We start from the raw sequence: 22,192 nt of genomic DNA on the forward strand, positions 1-22,192 counted from the left end.
GGAGGAAGTGTAAGAGGGGAGAATTTCTGTAAAGACTACAAGCACTAGTTCCTACCCTTTCAAACCCGCCCATAGGGGGTTGGACCTAATGCGCTAACTGACCTATCACAGATCAGTGCCAGTGCGTTTGATTTCACCGGCAGAAACTTTTTAAAAATCTGGACGAAGGTACTGAATACGCAGACGGATGCATTATGGGTAGGGTTGAGTACCGAAACGAAGTTCTGACGTAAATGGTAATAACAGACCAAAAAAGAACGAAAATGTCGGTTCCTGAGTCTCTGTGTCATGACACACGCAAAGTCTCTCGCTCTCCCTCGTGCGCGCACTATACGGTTTGGAGCACAGTCGGATCTGTCTCGCATGCGCGCGCTCTTGCTCGCTCGCTCGCTCTAGATTTCGGGAGATTTTAAGTAATTTGCGGGCATCAGGGATCTATTGTCAATATGTGGGAGACTCCCGGAACGTCTGATAGCGAGGGGATTAATGAAGATGCTGAAGACAAAACGCTCCTAGGTTGTCGATTGTCTGAAGCCCATATACTGTAGAATCACGTCAATCCACTGACTGATGGTGCGGAAGCCGCCTTAACGCTCTTATGTTGTCATATTATATTAGCGCGTATTATCTGATTTCATCGTGCGAAATGATTTCCAGGCGGTAGCGTAGAGTGGAACTCAACTCTAGTCTACATTGATGGGCGGAGTAGTGGGAGGGGCCTGCGGAGCTGAGCATTGCAATGCACTATGGGGATTGTTGTCTACAATCCACAAGCAATAAAAAGTCATTTTCTGCCTTTTATCAGCCAAAGACCCAAATTAGAAATTATGATACTATTCTACTACATATATGACCCACTTTCAATATGTATTCATGGCTCCACCGGTAGAATTACCCTTTAATTAAGGGGCAATCCAGACATGTCATCCAATATACAGGCAATAGGTCAATATGTCGACACCTATTTTTACGTTTTTTACCTATTTTTACGACACATGTCGCAAGCGTGTTGGAGGCGTTTCCAGGCAAAATAGGAATAGGAAAAGATGTTTATATGTTATTTTTTACATGAATACATATTAATAAATTGCATTTGGTAGTTGAACGTCTAGGTTTTTACATAAATTTGGATATAAATATAATTAAAAAATAAACATCAGTATTTCACCTGTCAATACAGAACGAAATATTCTGTAGTCTATTTTGCTGTCAATACTGCTGACAGTGTCTTTATCAGTATAGGCTTTATATTCATGCTTAACATGAAGTATAGCGCTTCCACAGAACGTCCTCCCTACGTCACCTAGCAGCAGCAGCGCCACATCAGACACGTTTCTGGTGTGCAAAGACACAGAAAACGCGACGCAGCCGCCACGCAGCCAGTATGTCACAGGCCTAACAAGGTAAATAGACACAGGTGAATGCAATCAGTGATGATGAGTCTGGGCAGTGAGTTATGGAAATGTAGTTTGTGAGGGAGTGATAATAGTCTGTGTGGAGTGCCCTCTGGTGGCTCTCAAGGGCACTCCAGCTGGTGACCATTACAATGAACAAAAACATGTTTATGTTTTGGAGGCAAGATCAGCATGTACAATATGAAATACAGTCATTCCAAATTAAACATGTCAGCCATTATAAAAGCATCCAAGTCTTTAGAAGACCTCAATAATGTTTTATAAATGCCTCGGGGAGCAGATATGTCCATTACAGCCTCATTCAGAGAGAGTGCTGTTAGTGTGCTTCTTTTCTAAAGAACTCTGATTCTGTTAAATCTCAGCGAGAAAAACATCAAAACAACGCACATTTCTTACTCCGATGTTATCAGACAGAAAATGCCCTACAATGAAAGAAAGAGAAGAGAGTTCAAGTGAAGAATGCTCCCATCTTTAGGAATGAAGAAGCTCTGAAGAATGCTCTGATAAGACAGCACGGCTAAACCCTATAAAACAGCATCTCTGAAATCTAACAAGCATCATCATTACCTCACATTTATCATCACTGATAACCTGTCGGTTGCAAAAAAAAAAAAAAAAAAAACTCTGAATGAAAGAAATGTACTCAAAAGAGTTCTGAATCACTATCTTCAAAGACTGTCTTTAAAAGGCAGAGATCCTGCACCCAAATCCTGACTTTACAACAGTTACAGTACAAAAGATTAGATAAACTTATCAAAGCTCTTTTGTACATCTTGGACAAAGATTTCCTATATTACTGGCAAGACTGTAAACAGCTCCTAAAGAACACAGCCAATCTCAATGGCTTGCTCTAGTTTTGGCTGTTTAGCAATGGCCCAGTTAGCCCCTGCTAGATGTCATAACTACACAACTTTCTTTTTTTTAAATTTTTTTTTATTTTTTTTTGTAAAGCAAAGTATAGCTACTGTAAAGCTGAACAACTGCCAATGAATGAATGATAATCTAATAAATGGCTTTCTTTATGTCTGGTACACATTGTACGGATTGTCCCAGACAAAAGATGACCAATCTATGTGATCATGGCTCCTAAACGATGGTCCTACGTTGTATAGTGAGAGAGGTTCAAAGACAGCTGTTGTCACGGTCTTGCATCAACAACCGAAATTTAACATGATCATCTCACAGTGAGTGTGTTTACTAAGACCTATGTTTACTGACTAGCCCCAAAAATGCAACATGAAATGGCGTACTGATTAATGCGACAAACTTAAAACCACTTACCTCAAGCTCCATTTGCTAAATTGGCAAGTTGGCTTATTTTCCCTATCCATGACCGTGTCCATATTATCCTCTTTCGCTTCCTTCTTTTTTTTTTTTAGCACACATAAAAAACACAATTGCCAAAGTGCGATTATTCTTGCTCTATTTGTTTACCAATAGCTCATGCTGATGACATTTTCTTCTTCAACACTACTTGTGTCATTGCCTATGACTCAATAGGTGTCATCGTACAGTCTACATACATGCCGTACCCATGTTTAATAGATCCCAGCCCATTCTCACCCCCAAGGCGTCACTTAAGATCCATGTCATACAGTGTGATTTGTAATGATCATATAGGATTGCTGAAATCGCAGCAAAATTCAAAATTCAACAACCTTGAAATTCAAGGTTGTGTGACAATATTCGGGGTTTAAGGATTTTTTTATGCATGATTACAAAACATAATAGCTTACCTATAATCTCAGTGAGACATCTGTTTCTGTTTCTCTAAGCTTCAGTAAATTCATCCTATTTTCAGCTGCCAAAAAACACATAAAAAAAAAATCACTCTCAGGATCATTGATGAGCAGTCAAAATAAAATATTGTTTTTCAAATCTTCCTGTGCTTACTCTCTTTATTTCTCAACCAGGGTTTTTAAGCACGGGTGACCAGGCCGCTAAAGGGAATTATGGTCTCTTGGATCAGATTCAGGCTCTCCGCTGGATCAATAAGAATATTGGATATTTCGGGGGTGATCCAGGCCGCGTGACCGTGTTTGGCTCAGGAATCGGAGCATCCTGTGTCAGTTTGCTCACTCTTTCGCACCATTCTGAAGGTCAGAGATCAGACACCTCAAATAATATTAATGTTTAATTCAGCATATAAATGGTAACACTTTAGTTTATGGTCTAATTCTCACTATTAACTAGTTGCTGATTGGCACTACGATATTGACTGTTTATTAGTGCACATATTAATTCCTTATTCTGCATGGCCATATTCTACATCCCTTAAACCTATACACAATACCTAAATTTAACAATCTTAACCTTACTATCTTTTAATATGCCGTAATTAGGAGTTTATTGAGGTAAAAGTTGTAGTTAATAGTTAGTTATTTGTGATAATTGGACCCTAAGCTAAAGTGTGACCATATTAACATGTCACAGATGCAATAAAATTCTCCTCGCTACTGTTCCAAATGTTTATATATTCAGATCAACATCATTCATGAACATACGTTGAAACAGAGGGACCTGACAGTGAGTACGCTTTGACAAAAATAATATCAAAATATTATTAAATTATAATAATAATAATACATACATTTAAATATCAATGGATTGTTTGGAAAAAAGAGATGATGGACAAAAATATGTACTTTGAAAATCTCCTCATTGAAATCCTGGTAATAAAGTCATTTTCAATAATTATGCTTATTTAATTATACACTCTGTAAGGCCTCATGGTCATCAGTTAAAGGTGTGTATAGTGTATTTTTGCAGTCCGTAACTGCTGAGACAGCTGCCTCTGCAGCCATGACCACTGTCACATCTGAGTTTCCGTTACCACGGTAATCTCTGCTGTAACCATGGTAACTTGTCTCCTGCCTCATCAGCCTTATCCCTCTGTTGTGGGCCTCAAGTGTGTGTAGGTGTGTCTGTCACTGCAAGGCGTGTGTGCAAAGAGTGTTTTACAGAGATCAGAGTCGATCGCACATGCCTGCAGGGATATTAATCCTCCATCATCGTTTTGCTTCAGTGTACAGTACTGATAACTCCTCTACCTTTCCATCTCTTTCTCTCACCGTTTTGTATTCCCCCTACCTCTTTATATCCATTTTTGACAATTTGATGCTGATCCCCCATATCCAGATTACGCATGCATTTGCTGATACAAATAGTTTAGCAAACTGTGATTTTGTACATACTGTATCATTTTATAGCTCTTTTCTCGCTGAATGCATTTACAGCCAAAACCCAGCTGCACTTCTAGGTGGTTGTGAATTTTATGACACCTCCACCAAGTCATGTCTGTTTTCCAGAAATCCTGCTTTCTTAAGGAAAATCACATCTCTGTTTTTGTCTAAATTAATAATAATAATAATAATAATAACAATAATAATTCATTACATTTATATAGCGCTTTTCTCTGCACTCAAAGCGCTTTACATAGAAGGGGGAATCTCCTCAACCACCACCAATGTGCAGCATCCACCTGGATGATGCGACGGCAGCCATAGTGACAGTATGGTACTATCCAGGTATAACCAGGCTCAGTCCTGCTTAGCTTTAGTGGGCAACCTAGTCTTGGGCTACAGGGTGATATGGCTGCTGGGTATAAATTGACTGTCACTACCAATTTTTGCAGTTATTGCTCCAGAAGAGAGCGACCTTTTTTTGTGGGGACCGCAGAACAGGTCATCCCCATTGAGCAGACATTATTTTTCATTGTGCGAGGTCAGGGGAGGCAGACTGCACCTCTACTGTTGCTATATAATTTATGGAGATGTTCATAATGATTGGACTTAAGTTATTTCTACCCTCCCTACATTTAACTGTGGTTTCTACAGTTTTGTTGCTTCGCTGAAATACACTGATACTAATTCATTAAGACTTAAGCTCTCTTTAAATTATTCTGACTGTTCCAGACCGAGTGAAATATGCAGTATGACTTCAAACATCAATCAAAAATCAATTTTACTGTTCACTAGAAAGCCTCTTCTGCAGACAAGGATAAAGGATAAATCTGCATATAGATTCCATTTCATTTTCTATGCCTGAGCGTTGGATTGAGTACAATAATATTTTCTACATGACAGCAGTAGAAAAAAAACTCTTTTTATTTATTTATTTCATTTTTTGTTTATTATCTGATGTGAGCATTATGTGATTCATTTATCCACTCTATCAAACAAGTCTAATTTATTTGATATTTTTTGATACTCCCGTACGATGCTAACATAAGTTGCAGTAACATCTAAAGCAGAGGGTTTTTAAACTAGGAGTTTGTTTGTTTTTTAACACAGAGTTTAGGGTTAATACACATTAAATTATTCCAATAGTGAGTAGAAAAAGATATACTACCTTTAAAAACAATTAAAAAAAATACTATGTAATAAATAAAGAAATTATTTATAATACACCTAAAGGATTATTAGGAACACCTGTTCAATTTCTCATTAATGCAATTATCTAATCAACTAATGATGATATGGCATTTGCTTAATGGCATTTACGGGGGTGTTTCTGGTCAAGACAATCCCCTGAACTCCAAACTGAATGTCAAAATGGGAAAGAAAGGTGATTTAAGCAATTTTAAGCGTGGCATGGTTGTTGGTGCCATATGGGCCGGTCTGACTATTTTACAGTCTGCTCAGTTACTGGGATTTTCACGCACACCATATCTAGGGTTTACAAAGAATGGTGTGAAAAGGGAAAAACATCCAGTATGCAACAGTCCTGTGGGCGAAAATGCCTTGTTGATGCTAGAGGTCAGAGGAGAATGGGCTGACTGAGTCAAGCTGATTGAAGAGCAACTTTGACTGAAATAACCACTCGTTACAACCAAGGTTTGCAGCAAAGTATTTGTGAAGCCACAACACACACAACCTTGAGGCAAATGGGCTACAACAGCAGAAGACCCCACCGGGTACCACTCACCTCCACTACAAATAAGTTGAAGTTGACAGTTGAAGACTGGAAAAATGTTGCCTGGTCTGATGAGTCTCGATTTCTGTTGAGACATTCAGATGGTAGAGTCAGAATTTGGTGTAAACAGAATGAGAACATGGATCCATCATGCCTTGTTACCACTGTGCAGGCTGCTGGTGGTGGTGTAATGGTGTGGGGGATGTTTTCTTGGCACACTTTAGGCCTTTTAGTACCAATTGGGTATCATTTAAATTCCACAGCCAACCTGAGCATTGTTTCTGACCATGTCCATCCCTTTATGGCCTCTGGCTACAATCAGCAGGATAATTGGTTATACAGAGCCAAATTGGTTTCTTGAACATGACAATGAGTTCATTGTACTAAAATGGCCCCCACAGTCCCCAGATCTCAACCCAATAGAGCATCGGTGGAACGGGAGCTTCGTGCCCTGGATATGCATCCCACAAATCTCCATCAACTGCAAGATGCTTTTTTATCAATATGGGCCAACATTTCTAAAGAATGCTTTCAGCACCTCCTTGAATCAATGCCAGGTAGAATTAAGGCACTTCTGAAGGCGAAAGGGGGGCAAACACAGTATTAGTATGGTGTTCCTAATAATCCTTTTTGGTGAGTGTATATTACAATTATTTATTTTTAAGAATCTTTTTTCATGCAGTACAAACGGGTCTTTATACTGTGCATCATATTTATAGTCATTTGCAAAATAAAAATGAAAACCCTTTTTTATTGAAACGTGAAAAGACTTTTTTATTCAGCTTGATGCGTTATAAGTGTACACTGGAAGCTTCAATGCAGGGTTTATTCCTTGTGTGTGCAAGCACACGTGGCAATATAGCTCTTTCAGATTCTGATAATAGCTGACTTGAGCTACAATCTCCGAAATACAAGAAAATTCAGCTCCCATCTGGTGGGTGATTGGCATGTTTTACACCCAGTACAGCATCCCAGTAGGATGTAGCTGTTGAAGTAGTTTTTCTCACTGTTTCTTTGTAGAGTCATTTGCATGAGTCAGAAATACATGTGCTAATTATGGAAGACTTTTTTGGTCACCTGATCAAGGTTGGTGAAACTTGTTTACAATACTTTCGTACAGTGTGACCATAAAATAATGGTACAAGCTTATCACAGCAACCGTCCTGCTGGAGGAATAAGGGGTTAAAAGTGTTTTGCTGAAGGCCACAATAGTGATGACTCATGGCTTGTGCTTTGCAGAGAACATCTCATGATATTGGACTGTAATGATATTGTATTCTAGGCCTATCAAGTTTGGGACTAGTGTCTCTATAGACATGTTAGCTGTCCGATATCTGTAATCTCTGTCTCAGAGGAGATAGTTGAATGTGAAATATTAAATGATAAAAAAAAGCCCACCCCCAACCAGATGGGTATTATTATATTATCAAATTGACTACAAAACTGTGAGTGCAGTTGAATATGAAGCGTCAAACCTAAGAAACAGACAGAATTCATTAAAATGTAACTGTATATTGTCAGGATAAAAAGCCACCATAGAAGCAAAAATTACTCTAAAGATCAATTGCCCCTTAAAAAAGTTCATTTCAAGCAATGGACCAAACTAATTATATTTGTTAAGAAAAAATAACCTGTCCATGTACTGATACTGTATAAAAGCATCTCATTTAATAATTGAGAGTGGATAAGAAAAATATAGTAAAGTGGTTGAAGTATGTGAGGGTCACATACACAGACAGAGTAAGCCCAGGATTGTGGATGGACCCGTCTTTCGTGACAGATGAAAGATACTGCAACTCTGGCCTTTGAGCATACTAATATAAATTACTGATCTGGAATATTGGCATGGCATTTACGTTTTTATTTTCTTCTGACATTCTCTGTTCTCTCTCCAGGTTTGTTCCACAGAGCAATCATTCAAAGTGGCTCAGCACTGTCCAGTTGGTCAGTGAACTATCAGCCTGTGAAATACACTCGTCTCCTCGCAGAGCGTGTCGGCTGCAATGTCCTCGACACACAAGTAAGATGATCGTTTTAATTTGCTTGTTTATTATCGAGTGATTAAGGAGGAGGTTACAATGCAGTTGTGAAATTTGTTTGGTTACCAGTGTAATCATTTAGTATTTTTAACTTTATTTTAGTGTTTTAATGACTAGCCAATTTTAGCTGTTGTGTAAGTGAGGAGGCAGATATAATGGTTGTGTGTTTTATACAGGACCTGGTCCTCTGCATGCAGAAGCGCAGCTACAAGGAACTGGTGGAGCAGGAAATTCAGCCAGCGCGCTTCCACGTGGCGTTTGGCCCCGTCATTGATGGTGACCTGATCCCGGATGACCCTGAAGTGCTCATGGAGCAGGGGGAGTTCCTTAACTATGACATCATGTTGGGCGTTAACCAGGGCGAGGGCTTCCGCTTCGTAGAGGGTGTGGTGGAACCAGAAGAGGGCGGAGTTTCGGGCTCGGATTTTGACTTCACAGTATCTGATTTTGTGGACGGTCTCTACGGTTATCCAGAAGGGAAGGACACTCTCAGAGAGACCATAAAGTTTATGTACACCGACTGGGCCGATCGAGACAATCCCGAGACCCGCCGCAAAACCCTCGTGGCCATGTTTACGGATCACCAGTGGGTGGAGCCAGCTGTGGTGACGGCCGACCTGCATGCACGTTACGGTTCCCCGACCTTCTTCTATGCATTCTACCATCACTGCCAGAGCCCTATGAAGCCTCCATGGGCAGACTCGGCACACGGTGATGAGCTCCCCTATGTGTTCGGCATTCCGCTTATTGGTCCCACTGAACTCTTTCCCTGCAACTTCTCCCGAAATGATATCATGCTGAGTGCCGTCGTTATGACCTACTGGACCAATTTTGCAAAGACTGGGTAAAACAGAACACTCTTTAAAATAGCACAAACAACCAATCAAAGAAATATGCACAATTAAGCAACACAAAGTGAAATATTATATTACAACAGTAAAATATCTGGACTCAAAGAGGTTTATACATGCCACTCTGTAATCAATTATACAATCATTAAAAAAAAATCTATTTTGTTCACAGTCCAGTGCATGAAAAAATGCAGTAAAAAAGCATTATATGTTAGCATTTACACCATAGCACGTTGTCACAAAACAACTAGCTCCCATCTTCCATCTTTCCCAGCCACCAGGGAATGGTAAAACAAGTGTGACTGGTAATCTGGTAAACAGTCACTGTGACCTTGAAGTAGGTCACAGCACAGGGAGAATAGCTAGAATCTGTGGGAGGAGCAATGGTTTAAGTAAATTGAAATGTAAAACGGGATCAACATTTTTAATCAATGAAACAGTGCCTTCTGGTGGAAACAAAGTGGCATTAAAACAATGCACCTGTAGATACACACTGTACACATACATCAGCTCACACCAGGGACAGTTTCATATGTCGTCGTTATTCACAATTGGTTTGTTTGATAAATCTTGTATATGTTTGAAATGTGTTTCAAATAATAGCCTACATATTTATTTACTAAATACCCTTCAAAAAGATATTTTGAGTTTCTTATGCTCACCAGTGAAAACAGTAATATTGTGAAATATTATTACAGTTTTAAATAACTTCATTTTCAATATATTTTAAAATAATGTATTCCTTGAAGGCAAAGCTGAATTTTCAACATCACTGCAGTCGTGTGTCACATGATCCTTCAAAAATTAATTTGCTAATTTGCAGCTCAAGAAATATTTCTTATTATTAGCAATGTTAAAAAATGACTGTCACTTGAACCATTTGTTCTACAGCTGGATATAATTTTTCAGAAATTCAAATGTTCATTTTGTTGAATAAATTTAAATGCCATTATGCAAAACTAAACTGAATAGGGTATGATAAAATATAAATGAATTTTAAAATGTACTAAAACAATCGTTTATATAGTTCAGATGTAATTAATTAACTGTTTTTTTTTGTGTGTGTGTGTATCTGTTTGTTTAGGGATCCGAACAAGCCAGTTCCTCAGGACACGAAGTTCATCCACACAAAGGCAAACCGTTTTGAAGAAGTGACATGGGCCAAGTACGGTCCTCACGACCAGCTGTATCTGCATATTGGACTGAAGCCTCGTGTTCGGGATCATTATCGAGCTACTAAAGTGGCCTTCTGGAAGCACCTGGTACCTCACCTGTACAACCTGCACGACATGTTCCACTACACGTCCACCACCACCCGGGTTCCACCCCTTCTGACCACGCACAGCTCTCACAGTGCTACGCCACGGCCAGGCAGTAAGGCTCGTACCCCTGGTAAACAGCCCCCTCAGTCCACAGCACGCAGCGGACCGCTGGTCATTGCCAATCCGCGCGATTACTCCACGGAGCTGAGTGTCACGATCGCTGTGGGAGCGTCACTCCTCTTCCTCAACGTCCTGGCCTTTGCTGCGCTCTACTACCGCAAGGACAAACGCAGTCGGCAGGACACGCCCCCTCAGTCCGCACCTCAGCGCCAGACCCCGCCCAATGACCTCAGCTACACACCCACCTCCATCTCTGGGGGTAACCCGGAGGAGGGCTCACTGTGCGACCCCCTACGTTTGACCCCGGCGTCATCTCCACGGGATTACGCCCTCACACTCCGCCGCTCACCGGATGACATTCCACTCATGACGCCCAGTTCTGTGGCCATGACTCCGAATAGCGGCACCATGACACCCAACACAGTTAGCTTGACACCCAATAGTGTTACCATGACGCCCAACACCATAACCATGTCACCTAATTCTTTGATGGGCTATCCCAGCATGCACCCTTACAACACCTTCACACATGGATACAACTCCACCAGCCTGCCCCACCCACACTCAACAACACGCGTATAACATGCAACAGCAGAAAGTCCACACGGCAACACACAACACTCACATCCCACAAATCCTTACAACACAATCACAGCGACTGATTACTGTAAACCAGATCAATCCGGTGCAAACTGTTTAGCAGTATTCAAAAGTACAATAGCAGGTGAAACTAATAATAACATGAGCACAATCACCTCTGATTTAGGGCACTAATGAAACAGTATGACCCATCAGAAACAATCATATAAACCAGAAGGAAACGGACCATATAAGGCAGAAGGAAGTGTCACTGCAGCACACTAGTACGGCTCAGTATGAACGCACCGCTTCACTTCTGACCTATGTCTATACAGACAGTATTCACGTTATATGAGCAGTTAAGAAACTTACCTGTGGAATAAGAACGAGCAGGTTACCCTGTGGGTGAGCTGTAGTACCGCTGCTGCCTCTAGGTGATGCTGCAAGACTCTGAAAACCCTGCAAGTGTTTTGATCCGTAAGAACAGTAGGGGGCGCTGGAGTCCCATCAGTGGTTCACCATTATGAACCAAGCAAGCACTTATTCTAAGATATGTAATAATAATAACCTGTAATAACAAACATATTAATGGCTATTGTACAGTATAACATATATTAACGTCAATGTACAGACAGCTTTTTTGAATGTGTCAGAAGAAAAAAATTATTTCTAATCGTTTTTAAGATCAGATTATATCCATATAGCAAAGATGGTCATTTGAAGCCCAGAATGATTTTAATTCCTAAACAGGTTTTTTTTTCTTTATTTATAGTCGCAAAAATGTTTACCATTTTATACATCCTCTCTCTCTCTATGAACGGGTGGATTGTGATGGCTATTTTACTTTTGGTATAATCGATTCATTTGTAGATTACACGAACAAATCACGTCGAATATTTTAAGGAACACGGCGTGTGTGAAGATTATTCGTGAGTGAGAGAGAGCGAATACATGCGTAGTTAATTTTCAAGTTAAGCATCTTTAGATAATTTGTGTCTTGCTAAATGTTATCATTTTGTGAAAATGCTTTTCAATCATCTTAAATCTGTAGTGTATCTGAGTTTGTTCGATATGTTTTGTGAAAATGTTCGAACTCAATTTTAAAGCATTGAGTTTTTTCAGTATTTATCAGTGATATGACATCACTCATACAGTAATGACATCACTCATGCTGTGATGTGACAGGCTTTTGCTGAGAACTTTCCCGTGAAACATGAATGTGGTGATTTGCACTGAACACATATGGGCTTCTCTGATGAAGGACGTTCTGAAATATCATGTTTACTACGGAGCTGCACAGAGTTTGCACAGGGGTACAACAATCGTGTAGTCATGGTGTCATATCCTGCCAGATGGTTAGATTATCTATGTTACCCATGCTAACCACCCCTGCCATGATTTTTGTGATAAATTTGCGATAGTTTCCTTGGTAACCAGCAGAACGTTTGTCTGTTAATGTGTTTGTGTGAAAGTTCAACAGCTTTATAAAAGAATTTGCAGTATTTACCACAATTTAAGTTCATCTGGACTTTGAGAAGGAAAGACGATGGCATTTGGATGCATGTGTTGGAAACAGCAGTGTGTCTCTCCTGGATGAGGGTGACCTGATGTGCAGCTGCTCAGGTCTGTCGATTCAACGGCTTGCAGAAGTCTGTTCTTTTATACTCTGTACATTTCTGCCTCAAATTTGCAGTAAACATTGAGTTTGCCTAAAATTCCTGTTCCTTATTTATCAAGATTGACTTGGAGTCTGAAGACTGAAGTTTTTAATCTGTGACGCATAACAAACCTTTTAAGCCCGGAACACACCAAGCCGACGACGCCGACAAACTAGCGCTGATGAAAGCCGACTGTGTTGTCGCCTCTCGTCCCCTCTAGTCGGGATAAAAAGCTGCACATGAACACACAGAGAGAACTACAGGCGACTGTCAGCTATAATGTGCGTTCTGCGCCTGCGTGTAATGCCAACTGTCTATTTCAGCAGGCCTATTCCTAATTCTAAAAGGAAAACTGATGCTGAAATCTGCAGATATAGACCTTAAAGGATTAGTTCACTTTTGAAAAAACTTTTGCTGATAATTTACTCACCCCCATGTCATCCAAGATGTCCATGTCTTTCTTTCCTCAGTCGAAAAGAAATTAAGGTTTTTGATGAAAACATTCCAGGATTTTTCTCCTTATAATGGACTTCCATGGGAACCAGGTCCAACCGAGGTCCAAACGACAGTTATAACAGTTTCAGATGCAGCTTCAAATGTCTTTAAACGACACCAGACGATGAATAAGGGTCTTATCATGCGAAACGATCGGTTATTTCAAAGCTTATTCCAAAAATGTAACTTTCTAAGGACAAATGCTAGCCTTTCTCTGTTCTGTGAGGCGCGTTTGCAACGTCACGTAATACGTAATTACATTCAAAAGGTCACGGGCGACGTAGCCAGAAGTACAGAGTCAGTGTTTACAAGTTGAACGCATAGGTTGAACGTGAAAACTAACTCAAACGCCGTTTACAAAAAAGGAATTAAACGGTAAAACAACGATGTCGGACGATTTTGATTCTGTACTTCCGGCTACGTCGCCCGTGACCTTTTGAACGTAATTACGTATTATGTGACGTTGCAAACGCGCCTCACAATATATTACAAGGCTAGCATTTGTCCTTAGAAAAGTTACATTTTTGGAATAAGCTTTGAAATAACCGATCGTTTCGCATGATAAGACCCTTATTCATCGTTTGGTGTCGTTTAAAGACATTTGAAGCTGCATCTGAAACTGTTATTAACTGTCGTTTGGACCTCGGTTGGACATGGTTCCCATTGAAGTCCATTAAGGATATAAGGAGAAAAATCCTGGAATGTTTTTATCAAAAACCTTAATTTCTTTTCGACTGAGGAAAGAAAGACATGGACATCTTGGATGACATGGGGGTGAATAATTTATCAGCAAAAGTTTTTTCAAAAGTGAACTAATCCTTTAAAGGGTTAGTTGAGGTTCACCCAAAAATGAAAATTAAGTCATTAATTACTCACCCCCATGCTGTACCAACCCCGTAAGACCTTCGTTCGTCTTCGGAACACAAATGAAGATATTTTTGATTAAATTTGAGAGGTGGATCACTGCTACATAGGCTGCCTAAGGGATCGAAACTTTACGGCCCAGAAAGTCATTGAAGAAAATGTTTAAAATTTATTCCATGTGACAACAGTGGCTCAAGTATAAGTTTATCAAGCGATGAGAATACTTTTTGTACAAAAAAACAAACAAAAATAATTACTTTATTCGACTATTTCTTTTCTTCCTTCTCGGTGTTTGATAAACTTATACTTGAGCTTACACATTCTTTCTTTCAGGCTTTTATGAAAATCTAACTTTAGAAAATCTTAGAGCTACTGGAAAATCTTGGTCTACAACAAAATATTTGTATTGGAATATTTCACACAAAATTAAAAATCTATTAGCCTATCAACCACTCGGGCAGCGCTTTTTTCATACGACTGCGCAGGCCTACATATGGGCCAGTGGCATAAACAGGCACAACAAGAACGCTGTTTTTTACTGGACACATTTCTCAATACTTGAAATACTCTCAATACTATAAAATATGTCAAAAAACAAAAGAAAAAAAAACGCACAAATGAGGCAAACAATGTTTTGCTAAATCTTCTGATATGAGCAGGATTTTGTGTGAGCAGTTTAGGTAATATCAACACTTGCCTATAAAACCATCGCCTAATTGAGGTTCCCTCACTAATATGATAACACTTAGTAAATTACATTTGTGTGTTTAAATTTTTTGTAAAAAAAAAAAAAAAAAAAAAAAAGTAAAAATGGGGCTTTTGACGGATACTTTTAATGGAGCGCACAAAATCACAACATTTGCTTACATGTGTGTGTGTGTTACTGAAAGAGAGTATTGTCTGTGTGTTCCTAATTCGGACAACTGTAGTATTGTATTGAATGGTCTTTTGTCCCAAACTGACTTAGTCACACCACCCTCAGCTTGCTTAAAAAATGTCTGTGTGTGCAAACTTAACCAAATTTTGGAAACAAATTTGTACCTAGAAGTTAGTTCAATCTGACCATAACCTTTTATTGGAGACATCCTCATTTGTAAAAAACGTAATTAAAATAAAATCAATAACTGCGAAAAGATAGAAAGTTAAGAAAATTTATTTTTGTGTGTGTGTGTGTACACGGATGTTTATGTATAACTTGTGAAGAGGCCAGACGTAAGAGATACTAGTGTGTGTGCATGAGTGTTTTGGCCCAGTTGTTCATCTTTATCATGTATACGGATGAGAACTAGGATTAATTACACTGACACAAACACAAACACACTTACTCTTTATTTATCATGGCTGTGAAAGAGGGCGCTGCATCTTTAAGATCTGCCCCAGTGTGTGTGTGTGTGTTTGTTTGTTTGTGAGAGAGAGAGAGAGCAAAGGGGTTTGTTTATTGTTCCAGGGACAAAAGCGTGAGTGAGTATCATAAAAGCATCGAGAGATTTAACTACACGGCACATCAGAGAGACAGAGCGCGATACGCACACACATACTCACATGGGTAAGTCTACCTGAACTCACCTGAACCCATTTTTAACCATGGCTATGATTTTTAGAATTTTTTTCCTTCTGGCAGAATTTGAATTGATTGTTCTGTCTGTGATTTGCATGTGAGTTGTTTAGATAAATGCAGAGAAGTGTTTTAATGATCCTTTTTGATGTAGTTTGTAAGATTAAGATGACTACTGATTGGTCAGAAGAAGCTTAGAAGCATCACTCCTGTACTTATGGAGGGGATAATCAGTATTCAATGGATCCTAATCAATTAAAAAAGGTTGTTTTGATTGATTAACCAGCTGGCTCTGCTTTTGATTGGCTAAGACAGTTACTATGGCGCCTCAGAGTTGTGGATGAGACGACCAGGAGACTCCAGCCAGAGTTCACATCAGGTCTTTAGGTCAAATATTCTCTTCTCTGTGGGCGACTCCTGTCCGGCCCAGTGCCAGTCATGAATTTACATCTATGCATTGTATTATTTTGTAGTGTTTTGTTTTTGCAGGGCTGACAGTAGATTAGATGGACAACAGCTAATCAGCCTTCTGCAGAATCATATTTTCAGTTTGAACTGCTCAAAACTATGGATAGTTTTTCCAAACTTGTTGTTCTTTCTTCTCCAAAACACAAAGGAACACTGGTGTCCAAACAACATTGGACCCCAATGACTTATCTTTGTATGGACAAAAAGTAAAGCACAGAATTTCAAAGTACATTCTTTTGTGTTCCACAGAAGAAATAAGGTTTACAAGTTTGGAACGACATGAGGGTGAGAAAATTATGACAGAATGTACATTTTTGGGTAAACTATCCCATTTAAGTTCATTTAAGACCAAAATTCTCAATTTTTTTGTGTCTTTCAGTTTCAGGTCTTTCAGAGTGTCAGGCATTTTTGACACTTGTTGAGAAGATAAGCTAGGAAAAGAGTCTAAAAAGGGTGAAGGCTGGTTGACCTGCAATGATCCCAATTGTAACCCCGGTGGTGTCAGTATGTGTCTGTCTGTGCCGCTAAGGGTGGAAATGCAATGACGCACTCCACTGCTGAGGCCTATGAGTGTGTGTGTTTGTTCACAATGATACGTTTTGTTGTTAAAACAAAAGCCATTATGACTGTCACAAGTGCTTCTTTTTCTGACCACAAAACCCCAAACACACACGAAAACGCACCCACCCCTCCAAATCTCACCCTGACACCAGGCTACTCAGGCAAGAGAGAAAGAGGGAGGGAGGGAAAGAAGGACAGAAAGAAGTGAGGGAGGGAGAGGAGCAGCTTAAGCGATGCGTTTTTTTTCTTCCTTGAGGTGGACAGTGGAGTGTATCTGAAGAAAGAAAGCGAAATTAGTGCAACAGAGGACAGAAATCCCTGTGGAGTGGACAAGCGTCTGCACGGCTCTCTCCTGGTGTGGGTTCGGCTCAGCAGTGTCCATGTTTCCAGTGAAACAGCCGTGGTTGTGTAAAGCGCTAGGTGACCCGAGGCACATCATCATCATCTCTCACACGCTGGGGACTGCAGAACTTCATAGCTGAGCCTTCTGCCGCTTATTGTTTGGCTTCTTTTGGTTGCTTTAGCTGTTTTGTCTGTTAAATGTTTTGGTGCACGTTGCGCATATCCATATTTTTTACTTTCAGGTTTTTGGGTTTCTTTTTATGGTTAGATATTTCGAGCAGGGCTTTTTCATCGCCTGCATTCATGATACATTGAGTGTTTAAAAGTGTGTGCATGTGTCAGTCAGATAGAGCGCATCGTGTAGGCTATGTGTGTGCATGTTTTTGTGCGTCCTTGACTTACTGTAGGTCAACTAACTCTTAAAAGCTCATTAGCGGTGTTTGTATTAAGTGTGTGTGCTCATTCATAGGTCAGCGCTGAGCTTTCTAGAAGATGATCATGAGTGCGCTTGTGTGCTGTTAGAGTGTGTGTATAAATGTGTGTGTGTATTGTGTGTGCTGCATGTGCAGTGTGTGTGTTGATATATCACTCACCAACAGGTTGCTATGACTGCTGCATCCGCTGCCTGGGCGCCGTGCCCTACACCAGCCTGCTGGCCACCCTGCTCTGTTACGCCGGTGTGGCACTCTTCTGTGGGGGAGGGCATGAGGCGCTCACTCACACACACACATTCATAGAGCTCTACTTCGCAAGGGACGTGCAGGATTTCATTGTGCTGGCAGACTTGTGAGTGATTGTCTTTCTCTTTCTTTTTGTGATTGTGGGCCTGTTTTTGATTATTCGCGTCATTGTTCCATATTTTGTGTTTCAGTATAAAATATTTCCAGTATGTGATCTACGGTCTGGCCTCCTTCTTTTTCCTGTATGGATTGTTGCTGTTGGCTGAAGGTTTTTACACCACCAGTGCAGTAAAACAGACGTTCGGAGAATTCAGGAGCACCCAGTTCGGGCGCGGCCTCAGCCTGACTGTGAGTGTGTGTATGTGTGTGTGTGTGTCTGTGTGTGTGTGTGAGAGAGAGAGAGAGAGAGAGAGAGAGAGATGGTTTTTGAATTTTGTGATCACACAGAATATTCCCCTAACGTTCCCGAATGGTCCAATGAAATTTTTTTTTTTTTGGGAACCAAACAAGAACGTTATAGGAACGTTCCATGTAGGTTATTTTTAGGTTCCATTTTTATAACGTAAGGAGAATGTTCCCGGGAATGTTCCCTTAACCTTAAGGGAAAGTTCTAGGAACGTTCTGGGAACCAAAAACTAACGTTCCCATTTGTTTGCTGGGTGGTCCCTTTGCTTCTTTCTTGATTATGAAATTTTATGGAAAATAAATCCACATATATATATATATATATATATATATATATATATATATATATATATATATATATATATAACAAATTATGAATAATATTTTATGCATATTAAAGGGTTAGTTCACCCAAAAATGAAAATTAAGTAATTAATTACTCACCCCCATGCTGTACCAACCCCGTAAGACCTTCGTTCGTCTTCGGAACACAAATGAAGATATTTTTGATTAAATTTGAGAGCTGTATAACTACCACATTGGCTGCCTAAGGGACTGCCTCTTGACGGCCCAGAAAGTCAATGAAGAAAATGTTTAAATATCCCAAGTGACTACCGTGGCTCAACTATATGTTTATCAAGCGACGCGAATACTTTTTGTGCGAAAAAACAAACAAAAATAACGAGTTTATTCGACTATTTCTTTTCTTCCTTGTAGGCCAGAAACGAGACTTCCTTAGATTTCCACAACGCATGTGCGAGAATTGCGATCTGAAGTAGTGTAAGCAGATCGCAATTCTCGCGCATGCGTCGTGGAAATCTAAGGAAATCTCGTTCAGCATGGGGGTGAGTAATTAATGACTTAATTTTCATTTTTGGGTGAACTAACCCTTTAATAATAATTATTTAACCCAAATTGTGCTGTGTGCTTTGTTCAGTTATACTCAGTCCTTCAGTATGTATTTCTTTCAGCTTAAAATTAGATTTTGAAAATGTGATATCTATATCAAAAATGAATGTCATGAAAAAATCATGGAGAATCTTATGTCAGAAAGTGTGGGAACTCTAAAATACACACCAGCTAGATCACTATTTCATCCAACTGCAACTTGATTGTTGTATCTAAACTCCCTGATAACTTATGAACAGTTGATTTAGTTTTTATTTTGTTTCTATCTTGACTTTAGGTGCTATATAAATCAAAATTCACTTGCTTTTGTTCATGCTTGATCTGAATATCTGTCTCTCTCGACCAGCTGATAATCCTGACATACATTCTCTCGGTGATCTGGCTGGTTGTCTTTGGCTTCACTGCCATTCCCGTGCTCTTCTTCATTAATATGAAAAGCTCCTGTCACAGAGTCAACATTCTGTCGGAAACCACCTTGTTCAACCAGCAATCAAGAGTCTGCATGGACGCACGGATGTTTGGTACGTCTGCGCCCATGTGTGTGTGTGAATGTGTGTGAGTTCATGATCATGATGTCTGTTTGTTCTATATAGGGTTTCTTCCCTGGAATGCTGTGCCCGGGATTGTTTGTGGAAATACGCTGGCCAACATCTGCAAAACACCAGAGGTTAGATGGTTATAGTCCTGGACACACACACATACTCAGGGTTTCAAGAGATCACATTACTTATATCTCTTTTCATGTTTCCAGTTCCACATGACCTATGACCTTTACATCTGTGCATTTGCTGGAGCAGTAATCACCCTTCTTGCCCTGGTTAGTGATCTCATATTCTGAACTTTAAAGTCGTTTATATTGACCGTAGAAGATGTTTTGTGCAATGTCTGGAAAGCATTCTTTGCATTCTGGAAAGCATCCATTATTAATTGGTAAATACATCTCTGAAATCTTTATGAAATGATTTTAAGAGTAAGAATTTCAAACGATTGGTCAATCTTGACAATTTCTGAGAACAGACTCAGGTAAATTACACATTTTTACAAACTTGACAAACTTCCATTGGCACTGAATTTGGACTGGATTCTTTGAGGTCAGAGTGCAGAGCTGTCAAACAGCATGAAGTTCATAACGGAAGTACAGCAAGGGAATGTTTAGTTAACAATCAGTAACTGTCCTCTCTGCCACTGACAGATCCCCAGTGTCTCTACTACTCCCTTTCCTGTGTATTTGGCAGCAGTTATTTCTCAGGCTTTATCTAATGAGAATCATAGAGCGCTAAATATCAGGACAACCCTCTGTCCTGCTGAGGATCACAGTGAGATTGATGCAATCATGTAATAATAATGTAATAAGTTGAAAATCGCTGTTTCAATGGCCTCCAAAAGACAATTAAGCTACACTTAATTCTCCATTAGATATGTGCCATCTGCAAACAAATGAACAAACCCCAGTTGCTCCAAAGTGATTGTTCCTCTAAAATATTAGTATACACGCTGCTACAGTCAAGATTGTAAATAAATGATGTGGTATTATTAGAATCACATGCCTTGTGAGTGCCAAAGGGATATGAACTTCATGCCAGTGACACCTTCTGATCAGACAAATGGTTTGTTCTTTCCTTTTTCTAGTTCCTTTACGTGGTTGCCACCACCTACAACTACGCTATTCTAAGGTTTCTCGGAAGGAAGGGAATCCGTTGCTAGGTTCGGTGTTGCTAGGCCTGCTTTCCTGTTGCCTGTTGCAGCGGTATCAGTGGTGTCATCACTGTGGCCCGTGAGGAAAAGCAAGAGAGTGCCATGAAGCCCCTGCAGAGGTCTATCATACAGAGCACAACACACACACACTAGTGAGACAAATAAGCACAAACCTCACTAAAGAACACTGATTAATGGGGAAAAAAATGATTGAAGCCCTACACATAAAACCACAAACTACTGTACTGTAGATCTCTGGAGGAGTGGAATCTAGCTTCTCTATTTCTTCATTTGTCTTTGTCACACACACATTATCATACCGCTCTCTCCTTTTTCTCACGGCCATTTATTCATTTTAATGATTGTATTCATTGTGCTTCATGGTCATATTAATGCCTTGCAGTTTGCTAGGATTTTAGCTTCTCTCTCACTTTTCATCTTTTTGAGAGTTTGACTTGTTTCCTCAGTCAGTTGTTGGTTTATATTCTGAGACACACAGAGAAACGGCACTGAAGTGAGCGGATTTCTTTCTGTCAATTTGAATTCAGTATTTAAAGACACTCTTAGTGTCAGTGTGTATTTGTTGTATATTTTGACTAACTGTGGCAATATGCTGAACCTATTCAATGATGGTGCTCGATCAAAGGAACTAATGTTTTTTTTATTGTTCTAGCTCATTTTAGAAAACTACAAATATTTCTAGATTGATAACTGTAAATGATTAATACAAATAATGCAAACTAAAATGAATTTACATAAAATTGTGTGTTGACTTCATAGAAACTCATGCAATAAACTTTAATGAAAGATGACGATCAGTGTTGTCAATTCTTACAGCTACAGATCACATCTAAAGAGGATATTAAAATTCAATTGAAACTGAATTGTTAGAAGGAGGAATATGTTGATCAGACACAGAGAGAGATACTTAATTAACCCCCAAGGGGAAATTGTGTGTATGTATATATATATATATATGAAGACTTGCTCACACAGCAATTATCATTTACAGCTGAATTGAAGTAAACTTAGTGGTAGACTCTGCGATGAGCTTAGTTGTAAGTTGTAGTCCAGTAGGTGGCTGTGGGGATGAATCATCAGAGCTGGAAGATTTGTTCAAAGCATCTCTCGCAGAGGACTTTCCCAGCATAGTGGTATATAGATGAGGAGAGATCACCCAGAGGACTGTTGCAGCCATTACACTAAAACACACACAGAGAGACAAAGCATTACTGATCACACTGCAGCACATCTTATTGCTTCTCTGCATCCATATAAAAGCAAGACCTATAAAGCTGACTCTTTAAAGGAGTAGTTCACTTTTTAAAAAACTTTTGCTGATAAATTATCGTAAATCATCGGGTGAGTGAATTATCGGCA

General features: G+C 39.6%; 3 protein-coding genes across 6 annotated transcripts in view; 2 read left to right on the forward strand and 1 right to left on the reverse strand.

Annotated features, from left to right (window-relative positions):
• Window positions 1-12,895, forward strand: part of nlgn3b (neuroligin 3b) — a 28,836-nt gene extending 15,941 nt beyond the window's left edge. Inside the window, exons 5-8 of the mRNA XM_039658663.2 lie at window positions 3,329-3,514; window positions 8,225-8,349; window positions 8,545-9,212; window positions 10,304-12,895. Of these exons, the coding sequence (XP_039514597.2) occupies window positions 3,329-3,514; window positions 8,225-8,349; window positions 8,545-9,212; window positions 10,304-11,183 (1,859 nt within the window). The 3' untranslated portion in view covers window positions 11,184-12,895. The remainder of the gene's footprint in view (window positions 1-3,328; window positions 3,515-8,224; window positions 8,350-8,544; window positions 9,213-10,303) is intronic.
• A 2,718-nt stretch (window positions 12,896-15,613) lies between these two features.
• On the forward strand, window positions 15,614-21,624 carry plp1b (proteolipid protein 1b). Of its 3 annotated transcripts, XM_089130444.1 has the most exons (8): window positions 15,638-15,743; window positions 17,038-17,201; window positions 17,723-17,909; window positions 17,995-18,151; window positions 19,464-19,638; window positions 19,711-19,784; window positions 19,869-19,934; window positions 20,747-21,624. In XM_089130444.1, exons 2-8 carry the CDS (start codon window positions 17,162-17,164, stop codon window positions 20,819-20,821), a joined length of 774 nt encoding a protein of 257 aa, XP_088986570.1. In that variant the 5' UTR covers window positions 15,638-15,743; window positions 17,038-17,161; the 3' UTR covers window positions 20,822-21,624. The 3 variants fall into 3 exon arrangements, with proteins under 3 accessions (XP_039514601.1, XP_088986570.1, XP_088986569.1); XM_039658667.2 differs by lacking the exon at window positions 17,038-17,201 and having other exon boundaries at window positions 15,614-15,743; XM_089130443.1 differs by lacking the exons at window positions 15,638-15,743; window positions 17,038-17,201 and having other exon boundaries at window positions 17,231-17,909.
• Window positions 21,158-22,192, reverse strand: part of LOC120469587 (uncharacterized) — a 65,615-nt gene continuing 64,580 nt past the window's right edge. For both annotated transcript variants that reach the window (XM_039658665.2, XM_039658664.2), the window contains exon 8: window positions 21,158-22,014. In XM_039658665.2, coding sequence (XP_039514599.2) covers window positions 21,910-22,014 — 105 coding nt within the window. In that variant the 3' untranslated portion in view covers window positions 21,158-21,909. The remainder of the gene's footprint in view (window positions 22,015-22,192) is intronic.

This window comes from Pimephales promelas, chromosome 4 (assembly GCF_988280905.1).
Source record: "Pimephales promelas chromosome 4, fPimPro1.hap1.1, whole genome shotgun sequence".
Taxonomy (NCBI): Eukaryota; Metazoa; Chordata; class Actinopteri; order Cypriniformes; family Leuciscidae; genus Pimephales; species Pimephales promelas.

Coding starts and splice junctions, on each gene's coding strand:
- plp1b (XM_089130443.1), top strand. CDS start 17,659: ATGTGTGTGTGTATTGTGTGTGCTGCATGTGCAGTGTGTGTGTTGATA. Junction 18,152..19,463: donor GGCGCGGCCTCAGCCTGACT/GTGAGTGTGTGT, acceptor TCTCTCGACCAG/CTGATAATCCTGACATACAT. Junction 19,935..20,746: donor TAATCACCCTTCTTGCCCTG/GTTAGTGATCTC, acceptor TCCTTTTTCTAG/TTCCTTTACGTGGTTGCCAC.